At 41.4% G+C, this 23,590-nt stretch overlaps 1 protein-coding gene across 1 annotated transcript in view; it reads right to left on the bottom strand.

Annotated features, from left to right (window-relative positions):
* The window catches only part of LOC121387295 (cardioacceleratory peptide receptor-like), a 93,736-nt gene that overhangs the window by 66,523 nt on the left and 3,623 nt on the right, over positions 1-23,590 (bottom strand). Inside the window, exons 2-3 of the mRNA XM_041518317.1 lie at positions 19,407-19,542; positions 3,655-3,852 (exon numbers count right to left, since the gene is read on the bottom strand). Of these exons, the coding sequence (XP_041374251.1) occupies positions 3,655-3,852; positions 19,407-19,542 (334 nt within the window). The remainder of the gene's footprint in view (positions 1-3,654; positions 3,853-19,406; positions 19,543-23,590) is intronic.

The raw sequence follows: 23,590 nt of genomic DNA, 5'->3' as shown, positions 1-23,590 counted from the left end.
CTAGAAGCCCTGCTTTAGTGGATAACTACCATATGCATCCAAGGTGAACTAAGATCGCTTCGTAAAGCAGGGCCCTGGACAGTAGCCGGCACTCGGTTGACGTCGTCGTAATTAAGTCAGACCAGATGGACGGCAAGACAACCCAACCTCTGTGTGGTGTTACGATCACCACACAGAGGCGAATCTTATCGACAGTAGGCTCCATATTGATTGAAGATCTACAAACAACTTATAACACGGCTGTCAAGTGACTGTCTATTTAAACAGATGACTGTCCATTTGAATGAACGGCTGTGTATGTAAGCTAAAGACTGTCTACATAAAGAGTGACTACGCTTATAAAAAGGTACCCACAATGAGCGTGTTTGAACATTAATTGGGTACAGGAACTTATAATCAGTTCATTTTCGCGGAGGGACAATTTTACGATTTCGTAAACACAGGCTACAGTTATTTTGCGAATTTCTAAAGACATTTTGTGATTTGTAATTTAAGCAAAAGCAAACATATATATATTTAAATATTTGTCTAAACTATTATTATTGTATCTCAGTGGTAAAGCGCTTGTCTGATGAGCGATCGGTCTAGGATCGATCCCCATTGATGGGCCAATGCATTGGTCGATTGCAGTCACAAATAGAGTTCACTCAAACTCTGTACTATGTTTAAGCTTGTACATAAAACAGTTTACACTTTAAAAAAATGTTACAGCAACAAAATGAATTAACTCATACTACAAAAGTGTGCCAACTTCTGAAATGCTGCCACAGTTATTCGTTACCTATGTTGATTAGTTTGTGTTGGCCAGAGTAGTACTAGCTAGCGTCTTCAGGCAGTGGTTTCTTCTTTTTCTTTAAAATACCAATACATCATCCAGTCTAAACCATGATTGGATAAAATACAGGTTTAATTTTAGGTTACGGAAGCTGAAGGAAATACCCGCGCTTTCATAAGACAATTTTGTAGACGAGTCTACAGGTGGACAATTTTAATATTCTATACCGTAGCATCACATTTGGTCTATATGTCTACATTGAACCTGTCTGTCTGTCTGTCTGTCTGTCTGTATGTATGTCTATCTATCTATCTATCTATCTTAGTATATTTCTATATGACCGTCTGTCGATCTATCTATCTATATGTCTGTCTATCTAATGTGTCTGTGTGTCTATCTATCTATCTATCTTAGTATATTTCTATATGACTGTCTGTCGATCTATCTATTTATATGTCTATCTAATATGTCTGTGTCTATCTATCTATCTATCTATCTTAGTATATTTCTATATGCCCGTCTGTCGATCTATCTATCTATATGTATGTATGTCTATCTAATATGTATATGTGTCTGTCTGTCTGTCTGTCTGTCTGTCTGTCTGTCTGTCTATCTATCTATCAGTCTGTCTATCTATCTATCTATCTATCTATCTAGCTATCTATCTAGCTATCTATCTATTTATGTATCTTAGTATATTTCTATATGACCGTCTGTCGATCTATCTATATGTATGTCTGTCTATCTAATGTCTGTGTGTCTGTCTATCCATGTATATGTCAGTCTATCTATCCATCTATTTATCCATCTATCCATAATGCAAAATGTAGGGCGAGACCTTAATACAGGCATTGCCTGTTGGTCAATCTGTTTATTTCTGCAATAAATATTGTTTTTAAAAACATGATGTATAGTATTGTAAAAGTGGAATATTGTTAAATATTTTGGAAAGTGTAATGTATAGTTTATTAAATGTTAAATAAATAGGGACATTCTAAAAAATTATAAATCTTGGAGAATGTTATAGAAACCGTATGAAGCAATGCACCCCCACCACCCCATCCCCAACAAAACACCCCCAAAACCACACGCACCCCTCCCCCCAAAAATCCCAACAAAAAACTATGATTCTTGAATCCCTGATCACACGCGGTATAACTTTAAATCGTGGCCGCGGGAGTAAATTGTTGTGTACTATACATTAACTGAATAAACTAGGTGTACCCATTGACTCAAAAGTATGTCATCAGTTACCGGCAGAAGTTCCATATTGGCAGAGCAAATCGAAAAATAAAAGACGAGTGGATATTTCGTTAATTTCCGGAGGAAGATATAGACGCTTTCGCTCGTCGTAAGACATCGGTGATTTCCGATGGGAAATCCTCACCCCCTCAAATGATTTGGATTAGCCGGAAATGATGAGTATTATGAGAAATTTGTCATTAGGTGGAGATAACTCGCAGAGAGAGTAAATGTGAGAAATAACGGGAAAATAATCCCTTGATAACGTGTCATTTATGGGTTATAATTCCCATCATAATATTTCGGCTTCAGTGCTAAGAGACTGTATTGGTCGCCGTAAGATATCGACATTAAATATATACGCAGTGAACAATTCACGCTCTGCTGCGTCTTCTTACTCGCTTTCTTTCTTTCTTTCTTCTTTCCTTCTTTCTTCTTTCTTTTTTGCTTTTACTTTTCTTTTTCGTGTCATTTTTGTTTGTTTTCTTATATATATTTTTTTCAGTTTTTCTTTCTTTCTTTCTTCTTTCTTTCTTTCTTTCTTTCTTTTGTTTCTTTACCTTCTTCATTACTCTCTTCATTATTTGTGCAAGTTCTTATTTCTCATTAATCGAGTGGCGGGAAGTAGCCCAGTGGTAAAACGTTCGCTTGATGCGCGGTCGGTCTAGGATCGATCCTCGTCGGTGGGCCCATTGGGCTATTTTTCATTCCAGCCAGTGCACCACGACTGGTATATCAAAGGCCGTGGTATGTGCTATCCTGTCTGTGGGATGGTGCATATAAAAGATCCCTTGCTGCTAATCAAAAAGAGTAGCCCATGAAGTGGCGACAGCGGGTTTCCTCTCTCAATATCTGTGTGGTCTTTAACTATATGTCCGACGCCATATAACCGTACATAAAATGTGTTGAGTGCGTCGTTAAATGAAACATTTCCTTCCTTCATTAATTGACTGACTGAGTGGTCAGTCTTTTGGTCGATTAATCGATTCATTGGTTTTCCTTCCTTCCTTCCTTTTTATTTATTTCCAGCTATCATAGGAACTACTTAAAGGTTTTGATAATCATGATTTTGTCAAATATGATCTTTATGTCTACTCTACGTTGTACAAAGATATGATTTTGAGTGTGTTAGTGGTTTTGTCTTTCACACTTGGATTTATTATTTGGAATTGAATGGGATTAAGCGTATGACAGCCATCATGGATTTAAATGTTGTCCTAGCCCTAGAGAAGTGAGGGGAGGCTATTCACATTTACAAAATAGACTTAACTGCAACATTTTACTATTTTGTTTTTCACTAGCCGTCAGGCATGGCAATATTAGTTATTTACTAGCCCGACATTGAATATCACCAGCCATGGGAGTGGGGCTACCATAATTTAGAAGCCATGAACATACACAATACACATTAATAACCAAGGTCGTATGTTATTTATGTGGATTGCTATGACGTCAAGTATACAGTAAGTTACCACTCCCACTGAATCTAAGCGGTCTTGCGATGACGTCACGTATACAGTAACTTACCACTCCCACTAAAGCTAAGCGGTCTTGCGATGACGTCAAGTATACAGTAACTTACCACTCCCACTGAATCTAAGCGGTCTTGCGATGACGTCAAGTATACAGTAACTTACCACTCCCACTGAATCTAAGCGGTCTTGCGATGACGTCAAGCCTGTCGACGCTAAGGGCAACCAGTGCGTACGTGGATGCGTAGGTGACGACGCCCTGTCCGTAACGTATCAACTTGCAGCCGACGTCCCCTCCGTACCAATCGATCGTACTCTTCCAGATGATGTCTGTGAGGACGTTCACCAAGCCGGCAGACAGGTCTGAAACAACAACATAGCTAATAAATCATCAGTTAGTAGGGGCTGTTCCATAACTGATCACCGGAGGGGGGATTTTATTATATACACATCATTCACAATATAGATAGATAGATAGATAGATAGATAGACAGACAGACAGACAGACAGACAGTCAGACAGACGCACGCACGCACGCACGCACACGCACACACACGCACGCACACACACACACGCACGCACACACACGCACACTCACGCACACGCACGCACACACACACACACACACACTTTGTGTGTCGATTATCATGTCTCGACCTATACACTCAGAAGGGCATATAAACTTTGTGTGTCGATTTTCCCGTTATTTCCCCAAGTCAGATGATGTGCCTACTACAGGCGTGCTTCAACAAATGTCTGATGGAATCACGCCAAACATTACCCATACCCATACAACAGGCCCATAGGAACGATATCTGGAGTGGAAAGGGGCACAAAGTCTCGGGGGGGGGGGGGGGGGGGGGGGCATATGCCACATTTTAAACTTAGAGTAGGACAATAAAATGTACATTTTCGTCCTCAGGTGGGGGAGAGTCACACACACCAGCAGTTCTTACGGACCTGGGCCCCGTTCCACGAAGCGATCTTAGCCCTAAGATCAACTTAAGTGCATAGGGTAGCTATGCGCTTAAACGCGCTCTCTCACAGATGGTTGACCTAATTATTGACCCAACAAGGTATTATATGACAATATATACATTTGATTTGTACCTAAAAGTACTTCATTGAACCATCTACATAAAGACCATATCACACTTATTATTGATATTTTATAAAAAAATAATTGAATTATGGGTACGGTCCATAATTCTGAGAAAAATAACGGCTATTTGGAGAGCAGAGGTGTGACGTATTATTTTGAGTCACGTGACGGGCATTCCCCGAATAACCGCAGTGCCAAAACGATTTACCAAGCTCGTGTAACGAGAACGCTTGACCGTCCTCTGCGACGTAGGGTAAATAGAACAAAACCCCAATGAAAATAAGTTATTAAAAATTAATAAAAACATGTACTGAATGATAATAAGCTTATACATTAATTTATTTTAGTAACAGAAGCATGTTAAACGTCGACAATCCCGACTAGTTAGGCCTTTGCATCTATAGGTCAATTTATCGTTAGTCGTACGCGAAAAATTCTAAACATTTGGATCACAAACACCGTCATTTTCCACCTTGTCAAATTCATTATTATACAAAATATGCCATAACAGCTGGCTTGGGATAGGAATTGTTACATTTTTAAAGAATACTCTGAACTAGACGGTGTTTATATACAATGTGACTATATATACGAGGGCCGTGTCTATAGCCTCCACTAACGAGGGTTGGCTATATTCACAGCAAAAATGTATATAGGCGGTAAATAAGTACATGTATTTGATTGATCCATATTACCGAACCATCTGGAACAGGAGGAATACATACTAAGTACTGTACGAACAGGGGAGGGGGTGGGGGAGTATATGAATTTAGCGGACACTTGTCCCTACAGTACTAACAAAAAATTAATAATAATAAATAAATAAATAATAATAATAATTACAAATTATCAGCGGCTGAGGTAGATTAACTGAAAGAGAAACTAACTACGGACAGTACAAAAACTAATAGGGCTTAAACTTAATAATTTTTCACTGATTGCAATTTTGAGGCTGCTTACGTAAATTTTGTAAAAAAATTAATTTTACCGTAAATAAATATGACTAAAAGGTTATTTTTCTGTATTTAGTCACATTTCAAATGCTCAAAATTGCAAGGGGCAATAAAACTCAAAATACCTTTTTTTTTAATAGGCTACTAGTAAAGCTGAGACCACTCCCGGGTCCCCCTCTAAATTTATGTAACGTTTTTGTAACAACCGCCCCCACCCACCCCACCCCACCGCGACGTGATTTTACCAACATTATAATACATGTAATAATAATAATAATAATAATAATAATAATAATAATAATAATAATACACAGTTATTATTCTTATTCCTATTACTACTATATTATATTATTATTATTATTATTATTATTATTATTATTAGCCTACTACTACCTTTTTGGGGTGGAGGGGCGGTGTTTTATCTGGAAGAGTTTTGGCTATAAAAATGCAAGATTAACGTGCGTGCACACACGCACAAACGACAGGCTGAACTTGTCTCTGCACGTAGAACTGAATTCAACTGGATTAAGTAATAATTAGCCAACCTTTGGACGATAGAACATGCAACAGTACACTGGGGTTTTTTACGCTATACATTAAAACCGAAATACCACTTTGCGAAACAGTCAAAATAATTTGCACACGCGCCTAATAATAATACTAATAATAATACTAATAATAATAATCATAATCATAATCATAAATGGTTCATGTTCCAACTGTTTATTATTTTATTTCAGCGTATTCGCGGTTATTTTCGTCATGAAATAATATATTTTTTATTATTTGCCATGTATATAGCCGGCCCTCATTTGCCAAGTCTCTATACATGGCGATCGTTTATATAAAATCCAAAAATACATTATACGGTTGTCGTTTTATTTTTTATGTCTCATCACAAGAAGAGTTCCAAATTTTAAAAAAGAAGCGTATCGTGGAATTCCCTCAATCGTACTTCAATTAAAATATTTTGGATCATACAATAACTAGGTTTGGTATTCCAAATGAATGTAAGTTTCATTTATAATGCATATTTAGAGAAACAAGGCCTACTAAATCCGTGATTGAGCTCCTTTAAGGTAATCTTAGGGCTAATATCGCTTCGTGGAACAGGGCCCAGAACAATACACGCTATTTAAACACATCCAACCAAGGAACGCTATAGCTGTACACATAATCTGATCCATTTTTCGTGTCGTGCAGCATCAAAATGCCAGCATATTTGGCGAAGACGCCATTAACGAAGTCAAATATCCTGGAATCAAGTCCTGATGAGAAATAAAGTGTCCCCGTCAGGCCTCTTATCCAGGGGATCGCTCAGAGCAAATGTGATTGAAATAATTTTACTATTTATTTTGTTAGGTTTCTATTAAATCGTGTATCCTGAGGCCGCCTGTACTTGGTTTTTGTGACAGTCATCACTAGAACGGTCATCGTTAACCTTTCCCATCACAGATTGTGAATTCAGATTATTAAAAATCGAGCTGCATATCTAGTTTTACAGAAAATACTAGTATATCTTGTTACAGATTACTTAAGGTCAGCACACACGACACAACTTTTAATTCCAAATTGGAGAGGCAGTGGGTTTTTAATTTTTTTTTAAATGGACCTTCAGTAGCCAAAATAATAGTGTAGAGGAGAAGCCTCAAATATGGAGGGTTTTGTGCATTTTATGGTACAAGCATGAAATTTGGCACAATGATTTTGTATACCACAACGGTCATTTTAAGATCGGGACCCATCTTGAAGGTCACGTATATTGACCGTGGCGGCCATTTTGAATACTGCCATATGGAAAGCCCATTTTGCTCTATTGTAGGTGCCATATAGCCTTCTGTCAGATAAATTAATGCAGTTTAAGTCAGTAAAACTTATTTTAATATGTTTCACAAATGTATACATGAACTGTCAACGTCAACAAACTTCAAGATGGCTGACAAAATTAAAAATGGACACCACGTTTCATATTTTGTCATACATGCTACGTATTGTAACCTTTATACATATCGCGATACATAGTCCACGACACGATACATATCGCGAAACATAGTCCACGACACGATACGTATCGCGATATATAGCTCACGACACGATACGTATCGCGATACATAGCCCACGACACGATACGTATCGCGATACACAGCCCACAACACGATAAGTATGGCGATATATAGCTCACGACACGATACGTATCGCCATACACAGCCCACGACATGACGCGTATCGCGATATATAGCTCACGACACGATACGTATCGCGATATATAGCTCACGACACGATACGTATCGCGATATATAGCCCACGACACGATACGTATCGCGATACATAGCCCACGACACGACACGTATCGCCATACACAGCCCACGACATGACACGTATCGCGATATATAGCTCACGACACGATACGTATCGCGATATATAGCTCACAACACGATACGTATCGCGATATATAGCCCACGACACGATACGTATCGCGATACATAGCCCACGACACGACACGTATCGCCATACACAGCCCACGACATGACACGTATCGCGATATATAGCTCACGACATGACACGTATCGCGATATATAGCCCACGACATGACACGTATCGCGATATATAGCTCACGACATGACACGTATCGCGATATATAGCCCACGACATGACACGTATCGCGATATATAGCTCACGACATGACACGTATCGCGATATATAGCCCACGACACGATACGTATCGCCATACATAGCCCACGACACTATACGTATCGCGATACACAGCCCACGACACGATACGTATCGCGATATATAGCTCACGACACTATATGTATCGCTATACTTGATTCACGGTATTTTCACAGTAAAGCAAGAAGTTGAAACTGAGGTGAAGTGATTTAGATTTACGAAATAAACATGACAGAAGTGAATTACTGATTAAATAAGCGTGTTAATGTAGAATTACTAGTAGTTACATCATAGACACATGAAGTAAGCAGGCACATATTCTCTGTTCGCTGTCATTTTTGTTGTGAAGGAAATATCAGTACAAATTGGTGTTGGTAAATGAATACAGAATTAATATACAGCAGTGGCGTAGGAAGGTGCCAAAAAGTGTGTGTGTGTGTGTGTGTGTGTGGGCGGGGGTGGGGGGTGGGGCACACTTTTATATTTACATACTTTTACACTATTATGAAGCAAATATATAGCAAAATATCTGAAAGGTTGGGGGCACATGCCCCCCTTGACCCCCACCCACCCCTCACCGCACCCCGCCCCCAATTCCTACGCCAGTGTATAGGAATCGATACATGGTTAAAATAGGAATCGATACACAAGAAAGGGTATGGTGTATCGTATCGTCTGCAGCAGTATTGTGATGCATCGTGACACCCCTAGTCTGTACTAAACGTTTGAGAGTCACAGTGGAAGAAAGAAAACAGTTTTTAGAAATATCTCTAAAGATCGGATTAGCGTTCTTTAAACAGCGGCCACCACATAAAAAATACACCTAATTTTCAATACGATTCGCATCACTTGAAGGTCATTGCGACTTGTGTGTGATCCGCGTTAAATATCTGTATGTCTGACAAGCTAAGAGTACCAGTCTAAACATCTATAACGGTAAGTAGTCGTAACATGACGGCACGAAAGGTTCCTGACACCGTCGTAATTACGTACCAGTGGTTTGTCATTCCTCGTTTAAAAGCAACATTTAAGTGTCAATGCTGATATCAACTGTAAACTGATTATCTGATTATCTGTTTAAGTGAAAAAACCCGAGTTTTAGCTAGTAACAGCACCAACCTACGTCACAGGAAGTGGTGCCTCATAGCCCAATCCGAGAACTATAGTCCGTCCTATTATGGAACGTCGTTTTGTTTCTGTTGTATGTGCTACAACTTAAAAATTTATGTGCCAATTTGTTTTCTAAATTGCACACAAAAAGGGTGTGGGTTTTTGTTGTTGTTTATTTATTTTATTTTATTTTATTTATTTATTTATTTATTTATTTATTTATTTATTTATTTATTTATTTATTTATTTATTTATTTTATTTTATTTTATTATTATTATTATTATTATTTTGTTATTTCCAAACCATTTATGTTTCTTCTTACGACAAATTAAAATTATTTACAAAAAACAATGTCAATGTTAAAAGTTTGTTTGTATAGTTTAACGACACCACTGGAGCACATTGATTAATTAATTATCGGCTATTGGATGTCAAACAATTGGTAATTCTGACTCGTAGTTAATAGAGGAAACACGCTACAGTTTTTCTAATGCATCAAGGGATCTTTTATATATGCACTTCCCCACAGACAGGGAAACACATACTATGATCTTTGTCCAGTTGTGGTGCACCTTAGGTTTCCTCTGCTAGTTACTCTGGCCCCCAGTTTTTCTGACTAAATTGACCGTAAAGCATTATGGGTAGACGTGTGCCTATGGCAAATGAAATATTTTTGGTAGTCAATTTATTTTGTTATGAACACATAATTGAAGATATAATCTTTACATTTTCAAACAGAAATTAATTATATAATTTTTGAAAGGACGCCGTCATTTACAGCTCTGACTTTAGGCTTAAGTTGAAAATTTTAAGAAACGTTTTAAAAAAAAAAAAAATTCTGTTTTAAATCCACTTCAGTAGTCGTGTGTAATCTATTGATTTTGGAATTTTCGATCGAAGTGTTTGAAAAACGCCGGGGAATTGCACGAGGGAAAAAAAGAATCTCATACCGCACAGACCTAATCTAAAGGAAGAATGTCAGTAATTTTCTTGAAAGAAATACATTTTCAGCAACTTTTTAAGCCGAGGGCGGCGTACCAAAAATGTAAGACAGTTAAAAAAAAAAATGGACCCCTTTTGGTGAAATGTAGCGATAAACTTGCATTCCTTGACCAAAGGGCCGAGACGTAGCCCAGTGGTAAAGCGTTCGCTTGATGCGCGGTCGGCCTGGGATCGATCCCCGTCGGTGGACCCATTGGGCTATTTCTCGTTCCAGCCAGTGCTCTACAACTAGTGTAAAAAAGGCCGTGGTATGTACTATCCTGTCTGTGGGATGGTGCATATAAAAGATCCCTTGCTGCTAATCGGAAAGAGTAGCCCATGTAGTGGCGATAGCGGGTTTCCTCTCAAAATCTGTGTGGTCCTTAACCATATGTCTGACGCCATATAACCGTAAATAAAATGTGTTGAGTGCGTCGTTAAATAAAACATTTCATTCTTTTTCTTTCTCTCGTTCGAGAGCTAGACGGACATACATTTTGTTTGGGTGGTTATAATCGCTCTCTCAGTCAGAGACAACTCTATAACGAAAACACGTAATATCTGGCTGCCACCAGGTAGGCAAAGATTCCCGCTCTAATGGAACAATAATCCCATGATTGACATTAAAGACCTTTACCTTAATCGCTTTAGAGTTCGCCGATAACAAATAGTTCACACCTTAACCACTAATACACACGCTACAGGAAGAAACCCGACAGCACACCCTTTCAATTTTGGAAGGAAGGAAATGTTTTATTTAATGACGCACTCAACACATTTAATTTACGATTATATGGCGTCGCGGACATATGGTTAAGGACCACACAGATATTGAGAGAGGAAACCCGCTGTCGCCACTTCATGGGCTACTCTTTTCGATTAACAGCAAGGGATCTTTTATATGCACCATCCAACAGACAGGATAGCAAATACCACGGCCTTTGACATACCAGTCGTGGTGCACTGGCTGGAACGAGACGTAACCCAATGGGTCCACCGACGGGGATCGATCCCAGACCGACCTCGCATCAAACGAACGCTTTACCACTGGGTTACGTCCCGCCCTCCTTTGAATATTGTGTTTTCGTTATAGTTATACCCGACAGAGAGCGGTTACAATTCTCCAAATGTCCGTATACAAACCATATTGATGCATGTGCTCACTGTGAGTATGAGTCGGCGCTGGTATACGGACCACACTGCTCTATGGCTCACTGTGAGTTTGAATCGGCGCTGGTATACGGACCACACTGCTCTATGGCTCACTGTGAGTTTGAGTCGGTGCTGATATACGGACCACACTGCTCTATGGCTCACTGGGAGTTTGAGTCGGCGCTGGTATAAGGACCACATTGCTTTATGGCTCGCTGTGAGTTTGAGTCGGCGCTGGTATATGGACCACACTGCTCTATGGCTCACTGTGAGTTTGAGTCGGCGCTGGTATAAGGACCACATTGCTCTATGGCTCACTGTGAGTTTGAGTCGGCGCTGGTATAAGGACCACATTGTGAGTTTGAGTCGGCGCTGGTATACGGACCACACTGCTCTATGGCTCACTGTGAGTTTGAGTCGGCGATGGTATACGGACAACACTGCTCTATGCTCACTCTTGGCGCTGGTATCACAATGGCCCACTGTGAGTTTGAGTCGGAACCACATTGCTCTATGGCTATAGTCGGTGCTGGTATAAGGACCACATTGCTCTATGGCTCACTGTGAATTTGAGTCGGCGCTGGTATACGGACAACACTGCTCTATGGCTCACTGAGTTTGAGTCGGCGCTGGTATATGGGCCATAGTGATCTGTGTGCTCATTGTGAGTTTGAGTCGGCGCTGGTATACGGACCACACTGCTCTATGGCTCACTGTGAGTTTGAGTCGGCGCTGGTATACGGACCACACTGATCTGTGGCTCACTGTGAGTTTGTGTCGGTGCTGGTATACGGACGACGCTGCTCTATGGCTCACTGTGAGTTTGAGTCGGCGCTAATATACGGACCACGCTGCTCTATAGCTCACTGTGAGTTTGAGTCGGCGCTGGTATGTGGACCACGCTGCTCTATGGCTCACTGTGAGTTTGAGTCGGCGCTGGTATACGGACCACACTGCTCTATGGCTCACTGTGAGTTTGAGTCGACGCTAGTATACGGACCATATTGCTCTATGGCTCACTGTGAGTTTGAGTCGACGCTAGTATACGGATCACACTGCTCTATGGCTCACTGTGAGTTTGAGTCGGCGCTGATATGCGGACCACACTGCTCTATGGCTCACTGTGAGTTTGAGTCGGCGCTGATATACGGACCACACTGACCTGTGGCTCACTGTGAGTTTGAGTCGGCGCTGATATACGAGCCATAATAATATGTGGCTCACTATGAGTTTGAGCCGGCACTGCTATACGGACCCAGTACAATGTTTATTACTGCACTTTTCCCCCTGTTTTTTGATGTTGAAATAGACCAACAAGTTCGCCTATTGCATAAATAGTCTCGCCAGATATTTTTAGAATTTGTATGCTCCCGAATAACGCTATAAAAGGCGAAGTGTAATTGATCGATATTTAAATTGTTATTAATAGATGAAATGTCACCTGGACAATGCTGTTAGATCTACTAGTAGACCAGTAGAGCTAATTTTAATCAGATTGTCTAAAAGTTTGTTGGAAATGTTTCTCAACACAGAAGGCCCTACTGGACCTAAAACTCACTTTAACTCCGCCGCCGAGGCCGAAACTTCGTATCAACGCGCATGTGACACATATGAATGCGATTTGTCAAGAGATCTAATTACAATGAGAATTTCTTGTATAGAATGCATTAACGTCCATCAGAAAAATAACGCTTATTCAAGAAAACGACGCAAAGTCACAAAGGCATCAATCATTTCGTGAATAACGTGTCGAATGCCTAACGAGAGAAAAATAACACCAATAATAACCGTGCGGATTGGCTTAGTGTACGTTCGTCGAATCTCAGTGTTCGATTTGAAGACCATAGCTTCTTGTTTGTCCTGTTCATCTCACCTTGTTCACAAATGCAAGATCACAAATAAAGAATTAATTAAACAAGCGATGAAGTACTAATTCGTCCCGAGTAATAAAATTATGGAAAACAATTTCCGAAATATAGTGCGTGACACGACAAAAGGTTAATACATTTATAACAACTCTTTTCTTTTAGATATAACCAATCGGAATGCTTCGGACATACAACTGTAAATCGACATTTTAAAACGTCGATCAGTCCATACTGTGGTTGAAACAAGAGGTTGGCTGGATCACAGAGACTAACTTTTAAAACATACAGTTAAAAATAAAGGCATTGCTTGCAGTCAGTTATTTTAGTGCTGTGATAAATTAAGACAAATCTGCCACTATGTACAATTTCCGATCAGTTTATTCGAACGAATGTGAACGTGAGTTTGAGTCGGAAAAATTAAGCGGGTTTCCTTCCAAGACTTCATAAATTACCAATGTTTGACATCCAGTAGTAAATTAATAAATCAGTGTGCTCTAGTGGTGTCCATAAACAAAACAAACTTTAATTTTAACTTTATGCGGGGTCCCCACCGGTACCTATAGGAGTTTCCCCCGATGAATTTAGTCAAATAGCATGATATGTGCTGTCTTGTTTGTGGATATATAAGAGTTTTTGTTTTCTGTTATTCGATAGGCGTAGACGGTTTGGAACAGAAGAGAACTGCTTTGTGGCAACCGAACGGCACGAAAGTCAATAAAACGAGAAGAAAAAGGATTGATTGAAAGTCACTCCCAATGGAAAACTCCAAATTAGATTTAGTTGTTAGGGTACAGCTCTGATCAAAGCTCCACTGGTGTTGTCAATTATGGTCCGCGCGTGGAGCCACCGGGTACCAGTTGACTGCGAGCGTGACCTTGTCAGATCGCCCCACAAACGAAAGATCACGCCGATCATGGACGGAATGAAACGATGACAGAAAATGGGTCACTCGTACACATGGAATAACAGCAATACCGTCATAGTCAATGAACACGTGGTGTAACGGAAGGAAATCTTTTACTTAACGACGCACTCAACACATTTCATTTACGGTTATATGGCGTCGGACATATGGTTAAGGACCACACAGATATTGAGAGAGGAAACCCGCTGTCGCCACTTAATGGGCTACTCTTTTCGATTAGCAGCAAGGGATCTTTTATATGCACCATCCCATAGACAGGATAGCATATCCCACGGCATTTGATGTACCAGTCGTGGTGCACTGGCTGGAGCGAGAAATAGCCCAATGGGCCTACTGACGGGGATCGATCCCAAACCGACTGCGCATCAAGCGAGCGCTTTACTACTAGGCTTACATCTGAGTGTAACGGAGAGAACAAATATACTGACAAAAAAAGAGAAAAAAAAGAGAGAGAGAAACCCCCCAAACCCCAATAAAACAACAGCTACCCAATAATAAAAAAAAAAAAAAAAAAAAAAAAAACAAGAAAAAAAACAACAAAACAAAAAAACTACAAAAAACAACAAACAAACAAAAAGCAAAAAACCTAGTTTATATCGACTGGTAAAAAGGTGTGCCGTAACGCATCATACATTAAACGTAAAATGACTCTCCCAATTAAAAGTCCTGACTACGGTTACTTTATTAATATTAGTCTGTCTGTATGTATTTAAGTCTTCACTTTTTCATGGTGTTCATTTATTTATTTTTTATTGAAAAAAAATAATTCTGTTTTGGACATTTTATTCCTTTTGTTTTCAATTTGACATAAACCAGAAACCCTTAAATTTGAAATTTTAGATATATCAATGTCTGCCAATCAGTTTACCAATATCATACATTTACCCTTTCTGGAGGCAGAACTAGTTTTTAAGTATCAACCATTTGTCTGTTTTTGCATCTTAAATTGCTATTATCGGGAATATATTTAAGATATATTCTAATGTTCAAAAAATTAATTTTAAAAATTGTCATGGTTTTATATGACAAATGTCGAAAAAGAAGAAACTGATATTAAATTAGATTAACTTTGTCCGAGGTGGGTGGAGTGGATTTGTTGCGATATTAAATTAGATTAACTTTGTCCGAGGTGGGTGGAGTGGGTTTGTTGCGATATTAAATTAGATTAACTTTGTCCGAGGTGGGTGGAGTGGGTTCGTTGCGATATGCGTCGCTCTCCTGGACCGACCTTGCTAAAAAAAAAATTGTTTTATTTAACGACGCCACTAGAGCACATTGATTTTTTAAAATCTTATCATCAGCTAGTGGACGTCAAACATATGGTCATTCTGACACTGTTTTTTTGTTTTTTCAGAGGAAACCCGCTGTCGCCACATATGCTACTCTTTTACGACAGGCAGCAAGGGATCTTTTATTTGCGCTTCCCACAGGCAGGATAACACAAACCAAGGCCTTTGTTCAACCAGTTATGGATCACTGGTCGGTGCAAGTGGTTTATACCTACCCATTGAGCCTTGCGGAGCATTCACTCAGGGTTTGGAATTGATATCTGGATTAAAATTTCCATGCCTCGACTGGGATCCGAACCCAGTACCTACCATCCTGTAGACTGGTAGCCTAACCACGACGCCACCGAGGCCGGTCGACTATTCTCTGTCAGATATATACAGCAAGCCACGAGTGTTCCGAATCGGATGACATTCGTGATCGATCATCAGTCGGCCCCAGCCGACCAATGATCGATTAATCATTGATTGAACATACTTGGAAGGATATCAGTCTGCTAGCTGCTTCACGCTAGAGGGCGCTGATGTGTAGTTTGTCTATAAAGTTATCAACAATACTATTAAACATTTAATGACAAATAAAAAAATCAAAAATCAAATTTTAGTTGGACAATGTAATTGAAATGTTTGTATGTTTATTTAATAAAGTAAATTTATGTTGATTAAACAGCATTTGTGCGTCAATTAGCTATATGTATATAGCCAAGATGGGAATGAGTGTAAATTTTGGTTCATTTGTCAATGATCACAGAACACGAAAGAAATTAACTCCGTATTGTAATCGATGATCAAACATGTCAGCTGACTGATGAGATGATTCAAATGAATGATTTACTAACTCAATTAATTAAAATATCACTACATTCTAAAAACGTGAACAAGAAATGATTCCTTGTGTATAACCAGTATCTGGTCGGTCGATCGGCCACCCAGCCAACATTCCAGCCAACCAGCCAGCTGGCCAACCAGTCAGCCAGTCAGTCAGGCAGCCAGACAGCCAGCCAGCCAGCCAGCTCCTCCAATCAGCTAGTCCATCCCCCTGTCGCCCGCAAGCCTATAGCCAGTGGGTCAGCCACCCGCACAGCTAATAAAACAACCAACCAGCCGGTAAATCCAACACAATCCACCCACCCAACAGTCATCTCTCCAACCCGCTAGCCAGCTAGTCAGTTAGCCAATCGACAATTAGCCCAACCAGCCAACCAACCAACCAACCAACCAGCCAGTAAATCCAATCCACCCACCCACCAGTCATCTTTCGCACCCACCCACCAGCTAGTCAGTTAGCCAATCGACAACTAGCCCAACCAGCCAACCAACCGACCAACCAGCCAGTAAATCCAAGCCAATCCACCCACCAATCCAGTCATCTCTCGCACCCGCTAGCCAGCTTCCCGCCTGCCCACATGCTAGTCAATCAGCCATCTACCAAGACAGTGAGGTTTCCCGCCCGCCCACATGCTAGTCAATCAGCCATCTACCAAGACAGTGAGGTTTCCCGCCCGCCCACATGCTAGTCAATCAGCCATCTACCAAGACAGTGAGGTTTCCCGCCCGCCCACATGCTAACCAATCACCCGTCTATCCAGAGAGTGAGGTTTCTTGCCCGGCCACATCCTAGCCAATCAGCCATCTACCAAGACAGTGAAGTTTCCCGCCCGCCCACATGCTAGCCAATCAGCCATCTACCCAGACAGTGAAGTTTCCCGCCCGCCCACATGCTAGTCAATCAGCCATCTACCAAGACAGTGATGTTTCCCGCCCGCCCACATGCTAGCCAATCAGCCGTCTACCCAGACAGTGAGGTTTCCCGTCCGCCCACATGCTAGTCAATCAGCCATCTACGAAGACAGTGATGTTTCCCGCCCGCCCACATGCTAGCCAATCAGCCGTCTACCCAGACAGTGAGGTTTCCCGTCCGCTTACATGCTAGGCAATCAGCCATCTACCAAGACAGTGAGGTTTCCCGCCCGCCCACATGCTAGTCAATCAGCCGTCTACCCAGACAGTGAGGTTTCCCGTCCGCCCACATGCTAGTCAGTCATCCATCTACGAAGACAGTGATGTTTCCCGCCCGCCCACATGCTAGCCAATCAGCCGTCTACCCAGAGAGTGAGGTTTCCCGCCCGCCCACATGCTAGCCAATCAACCGTCTACCCAGACAGTGAGGTTTCCCGTCCGCTTACATGCTAGTCAATCAGCCATCTACCAAGACAGTGATGTTTCCCGCCCGCCCACATGCTAGTCAATCAGCCATCTACGAAGACAGTGATGTTTCCCGCCCGCCCACATGCTAGCCAATCAGCCGTCTACCCAAAGAGTGAGGTTTCCCGCCCGCCCACATGCTAGCCAATCAGCCATCTACCCAGACAGTGAAGTTTCCCGCCCGCCCACATGCTAGCCAATCAGCCATCTACCAAGACAGTGAAGTTTCCCGCCCGCCCACATGCTAGCCAATCAGCCGTCTACCCAAAGAGTGAGGTTTCCCGCCCGCCCACATGCTAGCCAATCAGCCATCTACGAAGACAGTGATGTTTCCCGCCCGCCCACATGCTATCCAATCAGCCGTCTACCCAAAGAGTGAGGTTTCCCGCCCGCCCACATGCTAGCCAATCAGCCATCTACCAAGACAGTGAAGTTTCCCGCCCGCCCACATGCTAGCCAATCAGCCATCTACCCAGACAGTGATGTTTCCCGCCCGCCCACATGCTAGTCAATCAGCCATCTACCAAGACAGTGATGTTTCCCGCCCGCCCACATGCTAGCCAATCAGCCATCTACCAAGACAGTGAAGTTTCCCGCCCGCCCACATGCTAGCCAATCAGCCATCTACCCAGACAGTGAAGTTTCCCGCCCGCCCACATGCTAGCCAATCAGCCATCTACCCAGACAGTGAGGTTTCCCGCCCGCCCACATGCTAGTCAATCAGCCATCTACCCAGACAGTGAGGTTTCCCGCCCGCCCACATGCTGGTCAATCAGCCATCTACCCAGACAGTGAGGTTTCCCGCCCGCCCACATGCTAGCCAATCAGCCTTCTACTCAGACAGTGAGGTTTCCCGCCCGCCCACATGCTAGTCAATCAGCCATCTACCCAGACAGGTATGTTTCCCGCCCGCCCGCCCACATGCTAACCAATCACCCGTCTATCCAGACAGTGATTTTTCCCGCCCGCCCACATGCTAGCCAATCAGCCATCTACCCAGACAGTGAGGTTTCCCGCCCGCCCACATGCTAGTCAATCAGCCATCTACCCAGACAGTGAGGTTTCCCGCCCGCCCACATGCTAGTCAGTCAGCCATCTACCCAGACAGTGATGTTTCCCGCCCGCCCACATGCTAGTCAATCAGCCATCTACCCAGACAGTGAGGTTTCCCATTCGCCCACATGCTAGTCAATCAGCCATCTACCCAGACAGTGAGGTTTCCCGCCCGCCCACATGCTAGTCAATCAGCCATCTACCCAGACAGTGAGGTTTCCCGCCCGAGCACATGCTAGTCAATCAGCCATCTACCCAGACAGTGAGGTTTCCCGCCCGCCCACTTGCTAGTCAATCAGCCATCTACCCAGACAGTGAGGTTTCCCGCCCGCCCACATGCTAGTCAATCAGCCATCTACCCAGACAGTGAGGTTTCCCGCCCGCCCACATGCTAGTCAATCAGCCATCTACCCAGACAGTGAGGTTTCCCGCCCGCCCACATGCTAGTCAATCAGCCATCTACCCAGACAGTGAGGTTTCCCGCCCGCCCACATGCTAGTCAATCAGCCATCTACCCAGACAGTGAGGTTTCCCATTCGCCCACATGCTAGTCAATCAGCCATCTACCCAGACAGTGAGCCAGTTTAATGAACCCAGGCGAATGGACTGACCTGCGATGGCGAGGTTGAGGATGAAGAAGTTCATTCTGGATCGTCGGTTCTTGGACATGGCGATCACGAAGATGACGAGTGAGTTGCCCACGACGATCAGAACGAAGAGGGCGATCAGGAACGACAACTGCTCCTTCTGTGGAAAACAACAAACACACGACACTGTAATTACACATCGAGGCTTAGTGCATGGTCATATTCTTATTCTTGAAAATGCGGGATATATAATTATTTTTTTTATGGAGGAGATATCAAACTTAAGAAAAAACCCCAAAAAACAAAACAAACAAAGAAATCTCTCCCAAAACCCTCCCGATCCCCAAAAACGAATTAAAAAACACACACATACACACACACCCGCCAAAAAAATAAAAAAAATAAAAATAAAAATAAATAAATAACAACAACAAAACCACAAACAACCCACAACAACAATAATAACAAACAAAAATAACGAAAAAAACCCAACCCTTTCCATCTACAGACCATTATAGTATTCATAAGTACATTGAAATACATATAATCAAAATATATGTGCCGAATTTACTAAGCCTGGTTGTTGTTTTGTTTTTGTTTTTGTTTTCGTTGTCTTTGTTGTTTTTGTTTTTGTCTTTTACGCGCGAAATTCCATACATATACAAGATTTAATCACCTGCGTAAAGAAATACAGGTTGTTAAAATGTGTCTCTATATGTTTAATGGGACACGTACTAGATATATTGTATACTACACGTGATCAGTGCTTAGCACGGGACAGTTTAGTTGAGGTGTCGTGATCTTAAACTGAGCTTCCTACAAAAATACGACTACCGTGAAGATAGCCACGGCCACTTCTATGTTAAGTGACAAAGATGGTGGCTTCAATAACTGTTGTATTTATGGAATTTTCGTACGCAATATTTAGCACGATGGATCAGGGCCCGTGCTTATAAAACTTAAAGTCTAGACTTTAATAAAGTCCAGACTTTAACGTAATGTTATTTGAATGGCGTTGACATGACGTTAAAGTCTGGACTTTATTAAAGTCTAGACTTTAAGGTTTATAAGCACGGGGCTTGAGCGCAAAGAGATCTTTGTGATGTGCAGCATCTGGCGACTACAAAGAAGGCGGCTGACAGTACAAAGCAAACGAGAAGTGATTGGAAAGTGTTAAAACGACCTTGCATATTATATTATAGATGACAGAATATCCAAGAAACACACAGCTGAGCCAGATATGACGCTACAAAAACACAGGCCTAGCTAGTTGTAAGGACTGCATTTCGTGACCCGTCGGAGTTCCATCAACAGTGCATCAGCAGTATACCACGCTTATTTAGGAATATGTTTATAACGCATTTGCAGAAAACATTCAAAAGAGAAGAGTTTTCAGTTAGATTAAATGGTTTAACACACGATAGATCATGATAAAGTCATTATCGTTTCATAATATCCAACTCTGGACGCCGCTGTAAGCATATAGGAGTTATCAGAGAAACGAAGAATTCCACCTGAGTGGCTGGTAGATACCATTCATCTTAAAGGTGCTGTACCGGCCTCGGTGGTGTCGTTGTTAAGCCATCGGACATAAGGCTAGGTTCGCAGCCCGGTACCGGCTCCCACCCAGAGCGAGTTTTAACGACTCAAGGGGTAGGCGTAAGACCACTACACCATCTTCTCTCTCACTAACCACTAACAACTAACAACTAACCCACTGTCCTGGACAGACAGCCCAGATAGCTGAGGTGTGTGCCCAGGACAGAGTGCTTGAACCTTATTTGGATATAAGCACGAAAATAAGTTGAAATGAAAATGAAATGGAAGCTGCTATGTCAAAATGGCAATAATGGCGTTTCCCGCCAAAAATATTTATTAATTTTTGCTTTAAAACATACAGTTAATACCTTTAGCTATATGCATATAAAACATTACAACCAAATAATTCCATTTACTAGTAGAAACAAAATTATTTTAGGGGGAATGTTGAGTGTGTCACACGCATTAACTAATGACGTCACTGTTTTATGCGTACACATTCAAAACACCAAATGTACCCAGAATTCTCTGGGGCCAACTGACAAAAGAAACAAAGATGGTGTCCATGCTATATTTCTCCACAAATTATTTGGGAAACCGTCCAGTGCAAAACTTTAAAACAAAATTATTCTAGAGTTAATTATCCAAATATTATGCATGAGATCGGTTAACGAAATATTGTAGTTTTAACTTTGACATAAAATCTTTAAGGGTTGTTTAAAAGCGTAGCTAACAAAAGAAAACCAGCTGGAAATGTTTTAACAACAAATGGTACTATAAATGGTATACAACTGAAATGCAGACAACAGTTACTAACGCGTCATAGAGGAATCAGTTTTAGGTTGACGTATATTTCACAGAGCAATCAATTTCCATCGTGCTTTTTGTCAATGGAGGTCCTGGCGACCAGGGCCCCGTTCCACAAAAGAATTGTAGCTAAGGTTAATTGTAGTGACTTACGGTGAATTTTACAACTGGCACCGTAAACGTTACAGCCGTTCCACAAAGCGACCTTACGGTAGTCGTAACTGCCCCTTTAATGATTAAAATATTCTTTACGAAGAAGTACGAATTGGTTAAATAATGAATTAGTTACCGACTTTTCAGAACATCTTAGATGTATTCATTGGTATCGGACATTCATGAAGTAACTTTGTCAGTTTATTTGCTAAGCGATAATTGCCGAATGCATGACATTAGCGTTATCTCCCTTATTTTCGTGTGAAAGTCTATGGCCTAGAATGTTTTTTCATCGAACACCGAGTTTCATAAAAGCTATTTGCTATATATTAGATCCATTTTTATACAAAAAGTTAGTATCCTTCTTAGAAAATGACAAAATCACCATTTAACTGCCATTTGACAGCTACATTAGTGGCTTACAACTGCCTCGTACCTATTGTAAATTTTCACAGTAATTTACGACGATAGTAAGCTACACCGCGTCGTGGAACGGGCTGGCGATCGTAGACAAACATTAAGATCGCGATGGTAGGTATTTATGGCGATAGTAGTGTTAAGATTGCTTCGTGAAACGGGGCCCTGATCACCGTCCAGGATCAGCCAATCGTATGTCTTTAAATCGATACCACACATTGTATATATTAATGATAACTCTCACCAATAACACACATAAAATGGAGTGGTGACAGCAGGTTTCCTTTCTAATTATCAGTACGGTCCTTAACCATGTCCAACGCCATATAACCGTGAAGAAAAATGTGTTAGGTGCGTCGCTAGACAAAACATTTCTTCTTGCAGAATCAGGGTTAAAGTTTTAACTAGTTTGAGATCCATAAGAGGCGGGGCCGCGACATAGTGGACAGATGGAAATAGTTTTACGTCCACTGGGTGCAGACGAAAATGTGGGTCCCAACGCGTGTCTGATATATGTTACACAAAACACATCAAATTCCAATAGGATGGGCGTGATTAGACCGCGAGATGACCAGTTTTCGTTGTCGAGCTCCGTGATAGCCACAATTGGTACGTTTAATGTGCCAAGCAATTTCACCCGAGACGTATATATCAAGTTTAGGAGCGTCCGGGTCCGAGAATTCATCGTCGACTGTCTCACGGTCTGAATTATTTACCCGTTTATCACAAGTGGCCCCAGCAATATCAATTAAGCACACCAGTCTAATATTCATATGCAATATTTGTAACATAACACGGTGGTCTACTGGTTTAGAACCCAGGAAGTTTACTGTTATGGGTACCGACCTTTAACTGGAAGTAAACACTGCTTCGTTGGTTACAATAATATGTCTTTATCGCGTTCATCTACACACAGGGCCATACCCTCGAAAACAGGAACGTCCGTTTTCCGACATCCGGGTACTTTGTTCAGTTGTTTAAATGTCTAACGTAATAAATAATTGGTTCACAGTGTTGCACAATGAATGAATGAATGAAAGAACGAACGAACGAATGAATGAATGAATGAATGACGGCCAAATTTACAAAGCCCGTTTATAACAACACATGCGTGTAACTACATACAATTACAATGCTTAAAGGCATACTGTCACGGATTTAAGGACCTTATTTCTCTAAAGATGGATAATAAATAAAAATTACATTACTTGTTGGAAACCAAATCTAGCTATCGCATCAACTTAACTGAACCATGACGGAGTGAAATCCATGTCAAACCCTCTCGTCTATTT

Source organism: Gigantopelta aegis, chromosome 13, assembly GCF_016097555.1.
Source record: "Gigantopelta aegis isolate Gae_Host chromosome 13, Gae_host_genome, whole genome shotgun sequence".
Lineage (NCBI taxonomy): Eukaryota > Metazoa > Mollusca > Gastropoda > Neomphalida > Peltospiridae > Gigantopelta > Gigantopelta aegis.
This window is presented reverse-complemented; position numbering and strand designations above follow the sequence as displayed.